Raw genomic sequence first — 16,151 nt, 5'->3', positions numbered from 1 at the left:
GATTCCATCATTCAATGAAGAATGAAACTGACCTTTGACTTCCCCAGGGTATCAGAAATATTCATGCAATTGATGATGTTTTACCGAGCACTGCCACAGTTCAGGTCTGTGAAATTAATGTGGGACTTTCCCTTGCGTTTCACACGGGGTTTGATTTTTTTTTATTTCCGAGCTGAAACGGAATGTGAAACATTCCTGGGAGCTTGAGAGGGGGATGGATGGAAACACTGCTGAAGGGAAGGTATAAAAATGGCACTGCTGAAAGCAGGGACACTAAAGAGCTGGAATGTGCTTTTGGCCTGTTTTCTGTAATGAAACACGGAATGTTGGGACTGTAACCACCACGGTGTTGGTACAGATGCTTTATTTTTCACCCCAGAATGCACCGTGGACATTTTGGGGAGCTGGCATCGCTTTTTGTTCGCAGCACGCTCTGTCCTGCTTTCCTGGGGTGTCTGGAAAGTACCTGCGGACTGCAGTTCCCAAATCAGGGCTCTGTGAGACTTTTCACACAAAACACTGAACGTGACTCCCCGTGCTGGCGCCGGGGTTCCTCTACCACCCTTGAATGGATAAATCGGATATTTCCTATCCCACATTTGGTTTCAAAGCAGAAGCGAAGGCTCCGGCCGCGTTGAAGCAGCGAACTGTAATTGAAAATACGTTTATTTGACATTTTTCCAGCCATAGCCAGGGTTGAGCGCGCCTTGAGGCGCCGCGCAGCCGGGCCCGGGCCGCGCCTCCCCCTGACTGACAGCCGAGCCAGCCAATCACGAGCCGCGCTCCCGCCGTGACAGCGCCTCCCGCCGCTCAAACTGCCCAATCAGCACGCGGGGGGTTAACGGACCGGCCCGTTCCAACGTCGGCGGTCAAACGCGCCAATGGACAGAGGGCAGGCTCCTTACCAATGAGATCAAAGAGTTAGCGGAATTGCGACACGCTATTGGTGACTTTGCTTGTCAGTCACTGCCGCCAGTGCGGGTGGTTGGCTGGTGGGGAGGAGGGGGGCTTCCGGGGGCGGGCATACTATATTAGGGGCGGACAAAGGCGGCGGCGAGGCCGTCCAGCTCACCGCCATTTTGCGCAGCGGGCGCTGAGCAGTAGCAGCCGCCGCGACCGGAGCTCTCTTCTCATCTCCGCCTCCTCCCTCCGCTACACCATGTCGCGGGATCGCTTCCGTAGCCGTGGCGGCGGTGGCGGCGGCTTTCACCGGCGTGGCGGCGGTGGAGGACGCGGCGGTCCCAACCACGATTTCCGCTCGCCGCCGCCCGGCATGGGCATGGGACAGAACCGCGGCCCGATGGCGGGTGGCCCGCAAGGCCCAGGCGGTCCGCCGGGAGGAGGCCCGAAGCCTGAACCGCCGAAGCCACCCACGTCCACCTCTGCTCCGCCTTCTTCATCCTCCTCAGCCTCCGCTACCACGGCGGGACCCACCGGCAGCCAGGCGGGAGCGCCTCCATCCTCTGCGCTTCCCGCGGGGCAGCAGCCACAGCAGCAGCCGCCAGTTTCGGCTCCTTCCTCGTCTCCTTCCGGTGCACAGCCGCAATCCAAGCCCAGCCCCAGCCCCACACCGGCCGGCGGCCCTAAGAAAGGACAAGGACAGTCTCCCGGCGGCGGCCCCAAGGGGCCGGGCGGCCCGCAGCAGGGGCCGCACAAGGGCGGCCCGGGGCACCGCGGCGGGCCGGGCGGGGAGCCGCGGGGCCGCGGGCAGCAGCACCAGGGCCAACAGAGCCTCGGGTCACAGCAGGGCTCGGGAGATAGGAGCGAGAAGCTGTCGGACGAGGTGAGTCACGGCCCCCCCACACCTCCCTCAGGCACAAGATGGCGGCGGCTCCGCGCGCCCGCGCCGCCATCTTGAGGGGAGGAGCGGGGGAGAGGCGGTGGCGCCTCAGCGGGATGCGAGCGGTCCCCGGTGTCAGGGCGGCCCCGGGGCTGCGGTTTGCGTTCCGTCGCGTTGCCCGGGGCTGCGGTTTGGGTTCCCTCGCGGTGACCCCGGTGGTGCTGGGGCTCCGGTTTGAGTCTCTTAGCGGTGCCACGGGGCTGCGGTTTGGGTGTCTTCGCGGTGCTGCGGTTTGGATCCTCTCGCAGTGGCCGGGCGGTCCCGGGGTTGCGGTTTGGGTTCTCCGGGGGTCCTCAAGGCTCCCCGCAATTCTGTGTGTAGCACTCAGTGATAGCTCGAACTGGTCTGATTCTTTATAGGGGTTTAAAGCGAACCTCTCTCTGCTGAGGCGGCCCGGGGAGAAGACGTACACACAGCGCTGCCGGTTGTTTGTTGGGAATTTGCCTGCTGATATCACAGATGAAGACTTTAAAAGACTGTTTGCCAAATACGGGGAGCCGGGAGAGGTTTTTATCAACAAGGGGAAAGGCTTTGGATTCATTAAATTGGTAGGCATTCGTGTTGTGTGTTCATCCGTTTCATCCTCGCGGTGTGGTGATGTACAACTTAGTTTTCTAAGGCTGGGTTTTGCACTTCCCCCAGGAATCTAGAGCTCTTGCAGAAATCGCAAAGGCAGAGTTGGACGATACCCCCATGAGGGGCCGGCAGCTCCGCGTTCGCTTTGCCACTCACGCCGCTGCCCTGTCGGTGCGGAACCTCTCACCCTACGTGTCCAACGAGTTGCTCGAGGAGGCTTTTTCCCAGTTCGGTCCGGTGGAAAGAGCTGTTGTGATTGTAGATGATCGAGGTAGATCAACAGGAAAAGGCATTGTTGAGTTTGCATCAAAGCCAGCTGCAAGGAAAGCATTTGAACGGTGTACTGAGGGGGTGTTTTTGTTGACAACGTAAGTACTTTGTCAGGATCTTTTAGTTTTAAGCTGAATAAAGACTGCAGGATTCTAGTTGTTCAGAATAAGGGCTTTTAGAGGAGTAAAACGAGTATTTTCTGTTCAGCACTCCCAGGCCAGTTATTGTGGAACCGTTGGAACAGCTGGATGATGAAGATGGTCTTCCAGAAAAGCTTGCTCAGAAGAATCCGATGTATCAAAAGTAGGCACTATCTTTTGATATAAAGAGGGCATTAATGATGTTTTAAGTGGTATTGTCCCTGGCACTGAGGATTATGGAAAATTTTTCAGAAACAGGCTTTAGATTTTCGGTTGTATTGCCAGTTCTTGGGGGGGTTTTTTTGTTAGTTCATAGTTTAAAGTAACAACGATTTGATTAGTGTATTCACTAAGTGTTACACAAGCCGTTTTCTACATTGTAGTACAAAGAAATAGCAGCTTGACACATGGTTTTGGTATATGTAGAAACTTGAAAAATCAGACTTGAATTGTTTCATGCTATTGTTAGAAGCTGTCATCTCCCTTAAGGCATGTCTCGGATTGGTGATCCCGTGGGGAACTTGGAAATTTACATTCGTGGTTTGAAATGAGAAACAAAGTAAAATTTTAACTCATTGCCTGATTTGTGTGAACTTGTTGCGTGTGGATTTGCCTTATGAGCTGACTGCTGGCATAAAGGAACAAAGTATTAAAGAGTCAAGAGAAATCTTTTCTGAAACAGCAGCTTTATGTTAGAATCTGTATTTTAAACCTGTTGTAGGAATTTTATATTTTTCCAGATCACAAAAGGGAGTGCAGGGAGGGAGATCCAGTCAGTCTTGCTTGGCTTAGAAAGAGCTCAAAATTCCTTGCTTTGATCAAAAATTATCTCAAAGCTGCCTCTAAACCACTTACAATGTGGATTAATACGGTGCTCCAAGCATTGAAATAATTCATACTGGTAGTGCATGGAAAGCTTTTGAACTTGGTAATTTTGTTCCATAAATTACTGAATTTTAAATTGGAGTTTATTTATATGACAACCTGTTGGCCCTCAGGCACTTTTATAACTATTTACTTGAAAGTGAGGGCTGTTATTTGCCTTTGACACAGAGTGCTTTGGCACTGGAAAACTCCACCTTGATTGTGCCTGCTTGGGCACAGGCCTGTCTTTTTTGAAGATTTTCCACCTGCAGTTGTCAGCAGTGAAGTGTCTAAAGACAGTTAAGAATAAGGCAAACAAGCAGTAGCACTCTGCAGATTTGCTTGGATGTGATAGTGCAGGAGTCTCCACATGTGCTGTGATAATTATTTGTGTTCAGTGCTGTTGTCTGAGTGTGTGAGATGCAGCAGTTCCATCACAGCCAGTTCTCCTGTGGTTGTCAGGTGTTCTCAGGGTGTCCTTGATGTTCCCTGATAATTCAGTTATTTGGGTCGTGATCTTGTATTGACCTTGAGTTTCCAGGATTGCCCAATCTGAGTCTCTTCCTTTCTGCAGGGAGAGAGAGACTCCTCCCCGTTTTGCTCAGCCTGGCAGTTTTGAATTTGAGTATTCTCAAAGGTGGAAATCTTTAGATGAAATGGAAAAGCAGCAGAGAGAGCAAGTTGCAAAAAATATGAAAGATGCCAAGGACAAACTTGAAAGTGAGATGGAAGATGCTTACCATGAGCATCAGGCAAACCTCCTGCGTCAAGGTAACGAGTTCTGAACTCTTGCAATCTTTTTGCTTTAAATGCTGGCTTAGGTGTATGGCTCTTTAATGGTTTAGTGAGGAAATTCATGCTTCTGACTATGAACTTGAGAATTTCAGAGTTAAAGAGGCACTGGTAGTTTTTTGAAATTTCAGTGGTGTATTGGTCAGAACAGTGACACTGGAATGTACTTCTCTGCCACAGTGCAGATCTAATTCAGATGTAGTTAAAATGGGACATTGTGTGGAAAAGCTGCTCACAGGCTTCATTCCTGCAGACCTCATGAGGCGCCAGGAGGAGCTGAGGCGGATGGAAGAACTTCATAATCAGGAAATGCAGAAACGCAAGGAAATTCAGCTGAGGTTAGTTTGGCTTTCATGGGATTTTATTAAAAATTATATTTACCTTTTTCTATTTTCAGTTACTTACATATGAAAGTTTTTATTTTTCAAGAAACACCATTGCTGCTTCAGTTTGTGTTAGCGAAATTGAACTGCTGTGTAAGTTTCTCCTTAAATATTTTGACATCATAGAGTATGTTTGTTTGTTTTTTCTGAAGTGTAATCTTTCAGTGCTTTTATATTGCTGGAGCAGTTGATGTTAGTGTGTGCTCAGTGTGCTCCACTGCTGGGATTTAACATCTGCTCTGTGGTGACCAGGCAGGAGGAGGAGCGCCGGCGGCGGGAGGAGGAGATGATGATCCGTCAGCGGGAGATGGAAGAGCAGATGAGAAGACAGAGGGAAGAGAATTATAGTAGAATGGGTTACATGGATCCAGTAAGTGACATGGGGGTGGGTTTGGGTCACGTTACCATGCTCAGGAATTTTGTAGATTTATTTTCAAGATGGCTGTGTTTGCTTCCTTTGGGTTGGTGATTGTACTGTGTGTGTATGGGCAGTGGCAGTAGTTGGCTGTACATGTGCTTTGTCTCCTGAAAAGTTTGGAATTTGGTGGTTGATTATCCAAGTTAAAAGTTGTTTCTTCTATGCAGAGGGAGCGAGACATGAGAATGGGTGGTGCTGCCACAATGAACATGGGAGGTAAAGAACCTTTTAAGTAATTACTTTGTGTGGCTAACTTAGAAATGATCAGAATATGATTATATATTTCTCTCTCTTAGATCCTTATGCTTCAGCAGCCCAGAAATTTCCACCTCTGGGAGGTGGTGGCGGCATAGGTTATGAAGCTAATCCAGGAGTTGGCCAAGCAGCCATGAGTGGTTCTATGATGGGAAGTGACATGGTAACGTATCCTGTGGTGGCTTTAGCTTAGCACACGGGAGTTGTTGTGGTTGGGAATGAGTTCTCCAGTGTTCGGATGGTTGTGGAAATGTCACTGTTAACTGCTGACTCTCTTGTCAGGTGTTTAACACAGGACAACGTGGCAGTGTGTAGCACTAGAGTAGTTGATAACCTTTATGGTAGCTTACACACTCAGAAATTGTTTGTAAGTGGATTCAAATGTGCTCTTAAGCATATTTGCAGTTAACTGACTTCATTGGACTTTGGAAATTCTGCGTCACTGTTAGGCTTGGAAGGATTTTTTGTGAATTCTAGAGAATCTGACAAATTTCATCAAAATACTTAACGTGGTAGGTTTTCAGTAATTTGATGTTCTGTACTGATGGACAAGAGAGATTTTTTTGTTCTCCTTCCCAATGTGTAACACTGTTTTGGCCCTTCCAAGCCTAGGTAGGCTGGATGCATGTTGGTCTGGGTGTGCTGTTCAGTCCAAAATCTGCGCTCAGGTCTGTCCTAGCAGCAGATAAACTTAAATTACCAATGGTAAACAGCATATCCCTTAGTCTGTGCTGATGTTGCTGTAGAAGAGCAGAAATGCTGGTTTTTAGCTTCAGGCATGTTCCAGCTATCCTGGACTGTAGCCATTTGTGGTTCCTGTCTCCCAAAGGAATGATAGCCCGGTCTGTTTTCCTGTGTTGGGCATGACACAAAGGTAGAGCCTGTTAAAACCACAGCATATCTCCTGGTCTGAGGTATGTTTCCAAACTGTACTAATTTCTGGCACACTACATGTGTGACTGGGCTTGGAGCCTGTTTGGTGTTCCTACACTGAAGCACCACGGATGCAGATGACAGAAGTGTTCAATGGGCAGGATGGGAATCTGTTGGCTTAGGTGGCGATACCAGTGTGCTTTCACCCTCCTGAAAGGGTGTGCACCTGCAGCACAAGCTGAACTAAATGATTTTTGGGTGGGTTTAGGCCTCTGGCTTAATGAGCTGAGCTACCATAGTAGCTTGTCAGATACCTTCTGTTTTATCTTTTTGGGGAACATATCTTTGGAATGGTAACTTCCCAGAGCATCATTGATTCAGTAGACAGTGCTGTTGGCCTTAAGGTACCTCAATAACCTACTGATACATGAGCAGTTCCTGAGCTTCCTGTGAGCAGTTAGGCAGTGTGTGGTGGATACTATGTACATTTTTCTCCTGAAAACCATGGTAACAGGTGCATGTTGAACTTGTGTAATCCCTGAAATGTGATCTGGTCAAAAGATGTGACAGTGAGGTGGATTAACTGCCTGGAGTTTCTTAGGTTGGGGATCTCTGCCACACAATGCGGTCACAGTTCCTGGGCTGATACCTTTAAACAAAGCTGGAGATGAGCTGAAGCTGCCATGAATTAGGCAGAAATAACCTAAGTAATATTTGTGAAACTCCTTTCTTGGAAGGATTGATGCTGACTTTCAGAAGTCAGGAGCTCTGAAGTGTGCAATTTCAGTTGCAGATACTTTTTGTAACAAACCACCTACCATTGTTCTGTGACTCGGTAGTGGGAACCTTGGTTGAAATGAAAATTTAAAGCTCTCTTTGACCTCATAATGTGTAACTTCTGTAGGTTGAATGCTGATCACACCTAGTAATACAGTAACTGAACAAAGTACATGCAACTAGACGTACTAGTAAATAGACCTGAAGTCTCTGCTTTATTGCAGAGTAACTTAGCTGTTACACCTTGGTGTGAAACCTTTTCAATTGCTGTGAAGCTGTGAATTTTCCAAGAGCTTGTGGTGAAGGTGGGGTGGGAAGGGAGATACTGCCTGGATGCACACAACCCTCTGTGCATAGCTCTAACTGGAAACACTGAGTGCTTGGACCACGTTTTGCATCTGATGCAGCACCAGCAGCTCCGGAGTACGTTGGGTTTGAACAAGTGCCAGTCTTTGCTCGAGCAGTTGTGTTGGTTAGGTAAAGCACTGGTCAGTAGCTTTTTTCACTTTTTTTTTTCTTCTTGCAATGCAGTAGTGCTCACAATGAGTTTTGGTACTGCCAAAGGCCTCTGCAGTTTAGTCAGCAGACCGTAGTCTTAACCCCATCTTGAAAAGCACATGGTCTCTAGACAGCACATGCCAGTCCTGGTGAGTAGGCATTCTGTTACATTTGATGAATGTCAGCTCCTGCTTCAGCCAATTGGAGCTGCATTCTCTCGTTAGGCTTATTTGGAAATGACAGTGATGTAATCTGAGCTTTTACTGCACTAAAGGTGAGACGTTCACAAGCTATTTGCATTAACTTGGTTGAAAATTTTGCTAGAGCTCATTTGGAAAAGTTGTTAATTCACATCTGCACTAATGCTTACATTTCTAGCACTGCAGGGAGGATCTGTTCTTTGTAACAGATGTATGAGAATGCATCAAGTGGGAACATACCTCAAGGCATGTATTACAATAAACTAATTTTTAAATTACCCTTTTTTCCTTTCTATGTTCCCGGTACCTGTGGATCGGCTCAATGGTGATTGTATCGACGAACCTTGACTACGGAACCTTCTAAAAATATATACTTAACACACATGGACATCAACTACTTATAATGAACTGTTAATTCTGTTCCAATAGCGTCCTGAACGCTTTGGGCAGGGAGGTGCGGGGCCCGTGGGTGGCCAGGGTCCTAGAGGAATGGGGCCTGGAACACCAGCAGGATATGGTAGAGGGAGAGAAGAATATGAAGCCCCAAACAAAAAGCCCCGATTTTAGATGTGACCTGTAGTTTCATTCCAGTTTGTTTTTGTCTGTCTTGTTTAGACACCGACTTCTTAATTCTTGCATTTTAGTAAGAAAGCTACGTTTTTATGGATGTTAGAAACTTACTGACCTAATATTTGTAAGTGGTCTGTTTGGGCGAGTACAATTTAATTATGTAATGCAGTGTTTCAAAATCAAATTTAGCTGTTTTTTTGATGTATAACGTCCCTAACTTGATGGCAGTGTACCTTGTGCCACTGAATTCCCAAAGTGTACCAACCTTTTTTTTACTGTGCTTAAAATAAATAGAAAACTAAATGTAGTAACTCTTCTTGCCAGTCGTGGTTAAACAAATGAGGCCAATACCACACCTGCCACAGTAACCTGAGAGCCTCGAGCTGAGGTCGGACCTAGACCAGGGTGTGGAACTACAGTGAAGAGTGAGATCTCTTCCCACAGTGCCTCTCTAGCCAAAGATTGGGTTAAATTGTAGCCGAACTTTGCAGTAGGTGCAGATTTTTTGAGCAGTAATTGTGCTGCAACAAGGAAGCAAATGAAAATCTTACAAATGCTGTAAGATACATTATTTAAAGCTTCACTGCAAGCAGTGCAGTAATGAATTCCATATTTTAGCTATGGGTGGTGGGATGGTAGCACTTACCACCCTGGCAGTTACTGCTTGGAATCTTTCAAAGACTTTAAGCAGAAGACTAGCAATGGTTATTTTAAAATAAATTCATAGAATGCCTTGTATTGGCTGACTTCCTCACTAAAGGATTGTTAATGTGATATTTATATGCTCTTAAGCTGTCTTGAGATTACAGGATCTGGCCTTGCTCCATATTGTACACCTGCCTGAAATTGCTTGGCAAAAAGACCAGAAGTGTTACTCGAGTGATTAAGGTTAATTTGCTTATGTCCTCATGCTAACAGTGGACTAATTTGCCTAGTTCAGAATACAATCATTTGTATTATGGGGACTGCAGGAACTATTCTTAAATTGTGTAGCTGGTGGGCAAATCCTAAAATCCTGTATGTAAAATACAGCAATCAGCTTGCTTGCATGATGGTTATCGCTTTTTTATTATTGATGTTTGGAGATAATGCTTCAAAAGTAGTATCTGAATCTGGAGTTTTAAGAGTTACTACTACACAGTGCAAATAAACTCCCTTTAAGGTTCTTTTTGTAGAAGATCTGATGAATTCCTTAGTTTGCTGTTCCTTTTATTAAGCCCCAGAAGAATTTCAAAGCATTCTGGACTCATTGGTAAGGTAGTTGCTTTGCTTGTTATTACAATGTACCAGGTAAACTGGGAACGTGACTTCCCAGTGTCAAATACCTCAGTGTTAATGCAGGATACATCAACCTGCTTGGCACAAAGTAGGTAAACTTAGCTTGGCTGTACCTTCACATGATCCCAACCACTGGAGTTCTGTGAATAGCTTTAATCTTCCCAATATCCTTCCATTCCTTATGCTGAGCATTGGCCAATTCTAAATTTTCTGCTAAATTTTCCCTGTGGTTAAAACATAAAGTGTCAGATTTCAGGGTTTTAGGGTCTGATCCCTCTTGAAGTACTGTTACACCTTAAATGACAGAATAGCAAGTTGGGAAGTGCTGATACAGGTAACACTGACTGGAACATGAAGCTCACTAAAGAGTGATTCAGTTTGTTTGGTGAATGCTTTTTGTGTACCCAGAAAAGTTTGGGGGTTGATAACATGCTACAACAATGAATTGCTCTTGAGGAGGGAATTTCAAATTGGCAGTTCCTAAACTGCAGACCAAGTATTTGGAAGTTACTTGTATTGGGTAGTTTACAAATGAGCAGTATGGATGCAATTTGCATTATTGAAGCGGTTTTAAACAATATCTTTTCTGGAGGGTGTTCATGGGACACCCTCAAAAGGTGAAGGTGTCCGAGGTGGGGAATTCTAAACATGAACATTAAATTAATTTTTTCAGTTTATTTTTCAGATTACATGTCATTCTTTATTAAAAGAGATGCTGGTGCATATCCTAAAGTATGTTCTTTTATAGTTCTGTAACTTGGAAGAGTGAAGGATGCTGCTGTCTTTGTACCTTACAGAGCTTTTCTTTGGGTACCCCTGTTTTGTACGTAAGCTACTGTTGCTAGGTATTAAAATAGCTGAGCTGCAAAACCATGATTAGTAAATATATTTGAAAGATTTGGCAGTTTTCAAAAGATCTGAAAGTTTGGTTAAATCTGGCTTTGTTGTAGCTGCATAAGCAGAATTTCTAAAACAAGTTCTGCTTTGAGTTGCATGTACTAAACAGGCATATATGATGAACTAGCCAACTTCTTTTCAAGACCTTTTAAAGATGGTGTCTTAAAAGCTGGCAAACATGTCAACTTTTAAATCTGATAAAAGTTACTAAATGTGGGAGGCGAGAAAGTGACATTCCTTTGATCTATTCCTATGAGGTTTTGGACTTCTTTCATAAACTCAGATTTATATAATTGAATCTTCTAAAATCATTCAGAAAAGTGCTTTGCTGGTCAGACCTGTTTTTGGATGGTCTGGATCACATAACATTTTTGTACTGGACTTGGAGGACATTGGCTGTTGCAATTTAGCTTGTTTTATCAAAATTGAGCCCATTTTGACACTCAGAGCTCTAAAAACTGCAGCAAGTAGAAACTGGTATCGTTACACATATGTCTTCACACTTTCTCAGAAATGAATACAGAATAATCTTACCTTCTGGCGTAGATACACTAATCATTTATACAGCTGATGAGAAATTGAAAATGCTTTTGAGATTTTGTGGTATTTTTGTGGTAGACAAATTCTTGGCTTCTCCTTGGCAACCATTTACTGTGGCAGCAAGTTCTTGCTGGAGTTTGAGACTGCAATTTACACTTTAAACTAGTGGCCTGCTACATAACTGCACTTAGCCAGCATTTCTGCAGTTCATAACTGTGAGGAACGTAGTACCACAAATGGCAATGGACATTAGGACCCGGATGTAGTATTCCTGCTTGCTCCAAGATTCTCATTGCCGACTGCGTCCAGGTAGGTAACAAGCAATATAATATAACTTGGTGACTTTCTGTGTAATCTTATACTGTGGGTATTCTGACATCACACTTCTGACTGTGGAATTACAGTGCAGCACTCCATACCTGTATGCTGAGCTTGCATCAAAGCTGTGTGGTTTTCGGTTTGAAGCTTTTGTCTCGTTCAGAGACAAGAAATAACTTACTGTGGTTCTTAGATGAGCATTTCCAGACCCGATTCCTCTGTACTTACAACTTGGCTTGGGTGGATTTTTCTTAGTTCCGATGTAACGAAGATATTCTTAAATGAGCACTGTGGGGAAGAGGGAATGTGATCTTAAACTCAGTTCAGCAGTTGACAAGGTGCTCTCAGTGCCTGGAAAAGAACACGTTTAAACTTTCTGTAGTGATGAAGTGGCCCATCTGCAGCTCATCCATGTGTAGAGTCTTGGCTTGGTGGGAACGTGTAGTAACCACTGCTCTTGCCTCGTGTGTGCTGTGTGAGAGTCACCTCAAGCTACTGGTACAAGCAGTTCTGAGACTGATCCAGAATATTTTTGAGGACATAAATGAGTGCTTGATTGAATATCCCTGTGAGTTTCATAGAGCTTATTGGACATTGCAGTAGTCTTTATTTTATACTTTGATTGACAAGCCTGATATATTCCTCTGCTTTAATTGACAGTGATGAGATTCTGTACTTCTGCCTCGTAGAGTCATCTTGATAGTGTAATGTACAATTTCATTTTTCATCAGTCTTGGGATGTAATTCTAAACTCTTCATTACTAGAACTCCTGACTATAGTGTTCCAGGATTAACATGCTTACGTTGCTAGACATCCAGACATGCTGATCTCCAGCTCTTTTGCATTAGCTCTTGAACCTGAATTTCAAGGTCCCTTGTTCCAGTGAATGATCTGGCTCTTGTCTGATACTCAGTTTATTTCACAGGTGTTGTAATGTGTTTTCCCTTGTTCTGCAAAGTTCTGCTTTGCATACTTGTTTCTGGTATTATTGTCACTTCTGGACCCTTCTTTGTTACCTTCCAGGCAGGACTCTTGCTGGTGAACAGGGATCTGCTGGACAACCTTGCCCTCTGCTGTAGCCACCTTTCCATGTTCCATTGAACCCTTGAAGTAGCAGGTGCACCATGAGTTAATGACAACAGGTCTTTGGTTACACCACAGTGAGTGTAGCCCATGCCAGCTGGTCACACAGTGACACCTTGTCACAAAGTCAGTTTGGCTTTTCATGATGGTTTACCTTTACCTGTGACTTGAATCCATTTTGTGATGGCTTATCCTTACCTGGGACTGGGATCCAGTAGCAAACCTGCTGGCTGCTGCCACTGTGCTGTCAGGTAGCAAAACTGAATTAGTGATCTTAAACCATTGCTCAAGATCTGACTTAAGTTTTTCCATTGTGCTCTGGATACTTGACCTGCAGGAATGTCATGGAGGGGTTATTGGCACATCTGCCTCATTCTACGTACTTGAACTAAGCAGGTTTTTGACACTCTTGGAGCAAGCAATTTGTGACTGAAACCATGGGGCTCAAACCAGCTCTGGCTGCAGTGATGAAACTTGGTGTGGTAGCAAACTTAGTCATGTCTGCTCTAAGTCAGTCTGTAACAAGTGGGTACAAGAAATGACATTCAAGTGCTTGCATTGTGTTTCATCTTGGTTTTATCTGTGTGTGAAACACACTTTTTCTCAAAAGCTTACCTGAAGCTCAGAAGTGTGGTGTCAGAATACATCTGCGTACTGCTAGGCCCTCCGAGCAGAGCCTGCTGCTGGCAGGAGAGCACAGCACAGCGTGGATGGGGCTTTATTGTAACATTAAGCATACAAAGTGTTGATTTGCTTGCAGTTCTCCCCATAGCTAAACACTGAGGCCTGTGAGTAGTTTTAGGACTGGAGCAGTAATGGGGTTGCATGTCTCTGTTAATCATTGCCAGCTGCAGTGACATGAACAGGAAGGCCAGTGTTCTGTTCCATTATGTTCAATGAGGCTGAGCATGTTGGGAAGGATGCATCCAAGTATGCTGCTCTGGGGAATCACTTGGCTTCTTCCACTACCAGCAAGTTTTGGAATCAGCTAATTAGCTTCAGATTTTTTTTCACTCTCCATACCAGCTAGTGGGGCTGTTAAATAGCTGCTGCCTGGAAAAGGAAAAAAGGGAGGATTGGCCTTCTCCCAGCTGTGTCATTGCTGCTAGGTAATGATTGACACGTTAGGACTTGGCTGTGCAATCCCGCAGTGGTCTGTGAACACCCCATCTCTCTATAAATGTTGCTTCTGAACACCAGTACTGAAGAGCTAACTGGGGAGGGCTGGGAGGAGTGTGGCTAGCAGGGAATTTGCAGTGTTCAAAGGATGCACAAAGATATAGTATCCCTTATGCATGGTGTTTGTTGCTATGGCAGAGAAAACAAAACGTGCATAACTCCTGCTCCCAGGGGCTGTGAGGAAACCCAGGTGGGAGGTGGGTTGGAGGCTAAAGCCTGAAGTTGTCCCTGCCTGGTCAGATCATGCTGTGCCCAGGGTGGGTTCTGCCTCCCAACTGGAGCTGTGCAGAGCCTTGTACCACATCCCCAGCTTTCACCATTGCAGGTTGCCCTCAGCTATAGTAAAGGGAGGCCTTGAGGAGGGAAGAACCTTGCTGAGGATAAAAGCAGTGACAGTGCCAACCTCTAGTGTCTGCCTTTGGCTTCTGAAGCACTTGTTCTACTGTAGAACATGAGAGCTCCAAGAGGCCAGGACCACTGCACTCCCTCAGGAAGGGGAAGAGAGAGGGCATTGCTACAGGAGACCAATAGGATCATAGAGTTGGAGTAGCTGATGAAATTAAAGCCTTCACATAAGGGATAGTATACCTCTGGCTGCAATCAAACCTCACTGTGCTCAGACTGGGGTTATGGTTTGTGCTCAGGGTGCAGTTCTTCAGGCAACTGCCTGCATATTCCTTCAGCTCTTGATGAGTGTTCAGGCTAGCCTATTTCTGCCCCTTATTCTTCCACGTAATAGTTTGGAATAATTGATAAATTCCCCCTCATAACTAATCAGTCCATGTATGTTAAAATCTTATTTTTAAGTTAGTTTTTAAATGGTCACAATTTGCTGTGTATGACTCTAATAACTTCAGTTGTTATCCTTTAGGTGAAGATGAAAGCTGAGTGACACCGGAGTGCTCATCCATTGGAAGTAAGTATTGCTTTTTTTGTCCTGGATGGATGAAATAATAAAGGTTTTTGGTCACTTTGTGTTCAGTCACTGAGTACCTTTGAATTGGGGAACACTGAAAAATGGATACATTAAATATGTAGGGTAGAACACAGTCCCAGCTTGTCACACTGTGGGCTTGAGCACCCTGACTCCACCTGGGCTTGATATCTTGACAGCATCAGCTAAAAATACCTTTCTAGACGTGGGTTTGTACAAAAGATTTCAAAATCACTTGGGGGTGTAATAACTTGGGAATGTTTTTCCAGTTGAGGAGTTGAACATGAGCACATCCAGCACGGTGCCCAGTGGTGTGTGGAGGGACCAAGGGAACAGGTGGACAAGTAAGTAGTTGTTGTCCTTACGCTGCTGTGAGGGCCTGCTAGCCCATCACCCTGTGCTGGGTTATGTAATTCCTGCCTGAAACATGTGATTAATCTCAGTTCTGTATAAAGTTTCTGCATCTTGCTTCTGTAGAGCCAAAATGTAACCGTTGTCTGAGGCTTTTCAGCCCCGCAGCAGCAAATAAATTCTGTCCTTTGTGTGCAGCAGGTGGTCATACAAGAAATGACCATTCCTGCACTCAGGCTGCAGTTGGTGATTGTCAGCATGGGAAAAGGAAAATAGAGCAGCTGCTTCTCAGATGTTAATTCAACTAAACCTTGTTAAAAAGCTATTTGCTGAAACACTTGAACAATGAATTAAAAAAATAACCTGGTGTATAAATCAGCATGTATAGGAGTGAAGCAAATAGCAGTTCAGGGAAATAAACCAACTTGCAGAGCTGGAATTAATGACATTTTCCCTCTAATTTGCCACTAAACTACAAGGGGATACTTCAGATATTTAAAATCTTGTTTGAGGAGCAACCTGCTGGTACCTTAACTCGGGAGTCACAGGTGAGTAACAATAGACCTGTAAGGTGTGAAGCCAGTGGGATTCAATGGCTGAATTCCTCTGTGGTTTGTCACTGCTGCTCCTTGCTGTGGGGTAGGAAAACAAAGCCATATCTGGTCTTAAAAATACATTAATTCTGTTAATTTAATCTAAAATCTGATGTGAATACTTGAGAATATTTGGCAGGCCCATGGCCTGTGATTTCTGAATGATGATTCCATGTCATGTAGTTTCTGCTGTTGTTTTCTGTCTTTCTTCCACAGTCTTCCTAATTGTGTGCTTTGCACTTGCAGAAAAAGAAGTCTGAGTGCAATGAAGAGGAACCAGGAACACACAGCTCTTAAAAATAAAATATTTAAATATTTTTTATAAATGACTTCTGTTTTATTCCAGAGGGTATTCAGTGAATAAGCAATCTGTCAGTGTGGAGTGGTATGGCTGGGTCTGAGAAACACAAATTTCTGGAAATTTCACTCATTCCTTACTCCCATTTTGTGTTACATAGTTTGTATTGTAGAATTCCACATCTTTACCTGTGCCTGGTTGGTTTTTAATATCTTTCTTGGTG

General features: G+C 44.8%; 1 protein-coding gene across 5 annotated transcripts; it reads left to right on the top strand.

Annotated features, from left to right (window-relative positions):
- Positions 1-1,044: 1,044 nt before the first annotated feature.
- On the top strand, positions 1,045-15,950 carry SFPQ (splicing factor proline and glutamine rich). 5 transcript variants are annotated; one of them, XM_054648084.2, is made up of 13 exons: positions 1,045-1,783; positions 2,200-2,388; positions 2,483-2,784; positions 2,894-2,989; positions 4,265-4,461; positions 4,736-4,820; positions 5,118-5,235; positions 5,451-5,499; positions 5,580-5,701; positions 8,316-11,480; positions 14,624-14,668; positions 14,956-15,030; positions 15,877-15,950. In XM_054648084.2, exons 1-10 carry the CDS (start codon positions 1,160-1,162, stop codon positions 8,451-8,453), a joined length of 1,920 nt encoding a protein of 639 aa, XP_054504059.1. In that variant the 5' UTR covers positions 1,045-1,159; the 3' UTR covers positions 8,454-11,480; positions 14,624-14,668; positions 14,956-15,030; positions 15,877-15,950. The 5 variants fall into 5 exon arrangements, with proteins under 5 accessions (XP_054504059.1, XP_054504061.1, XP_077045858.1 ...); XM_054648086.2 differs by lacking the exon at positions 8,316-11,480; XM_077189743.1 differs by lacking the exon at positions 8,316-11,480 and having other exon boundaries at positions 15,517-15,950.
- The last annotated feature ends 201 nt before the right edge of the window (positions 15,951-16,151 follow it).

The sequence above is a fragment of the Agelaius phoeniceus genome, chromosome 22 (assembly GCF_051311805.1).
Source record: "Agelaius phoeniceus isolate bAgePho1 chromosome 22, bAgePho1.hap1, whole genome shotgun sequence".
Lineage (NCBI taxonomy): Eukaryota > Metazoa > Chordata > Aves > Passeriformes > Icteridae > Agelaius > Agelaius phoeniceus.
Note: the sequence above shows the minus strand (reverse complement) of the source record. Positions and strands in the feature narration are given on the sequence as shown.

What these genes read in the sequence shown, in the direction of transcription:
- SFPQ (XM_054648084.2), top strand. Translation starts at nt 1,160, where the DNA reads ATGTCGCGGGATCGCTTCCGTAGCCGTGGCGGCGGTGGCGGCGGCTTT. An exon ending in GGCAAACCTCCTGCGTCAAG is followed by an intron (nt 4,462 to 4,735) that starts GTAACGAGTTCT and finishes TCATTCCTGCAG; the next exon opens with ACCTCATGAGGCGCCAGGAG. An exon ending in GAATGGGTTACATGGATCCA is followed by an intron (nt 5,236 to 5,450) that starts GTAAGTGACATG and finishes TCTTCTATGCAG; the next exon opens with AGGGAGCGAGACATGAGAAT.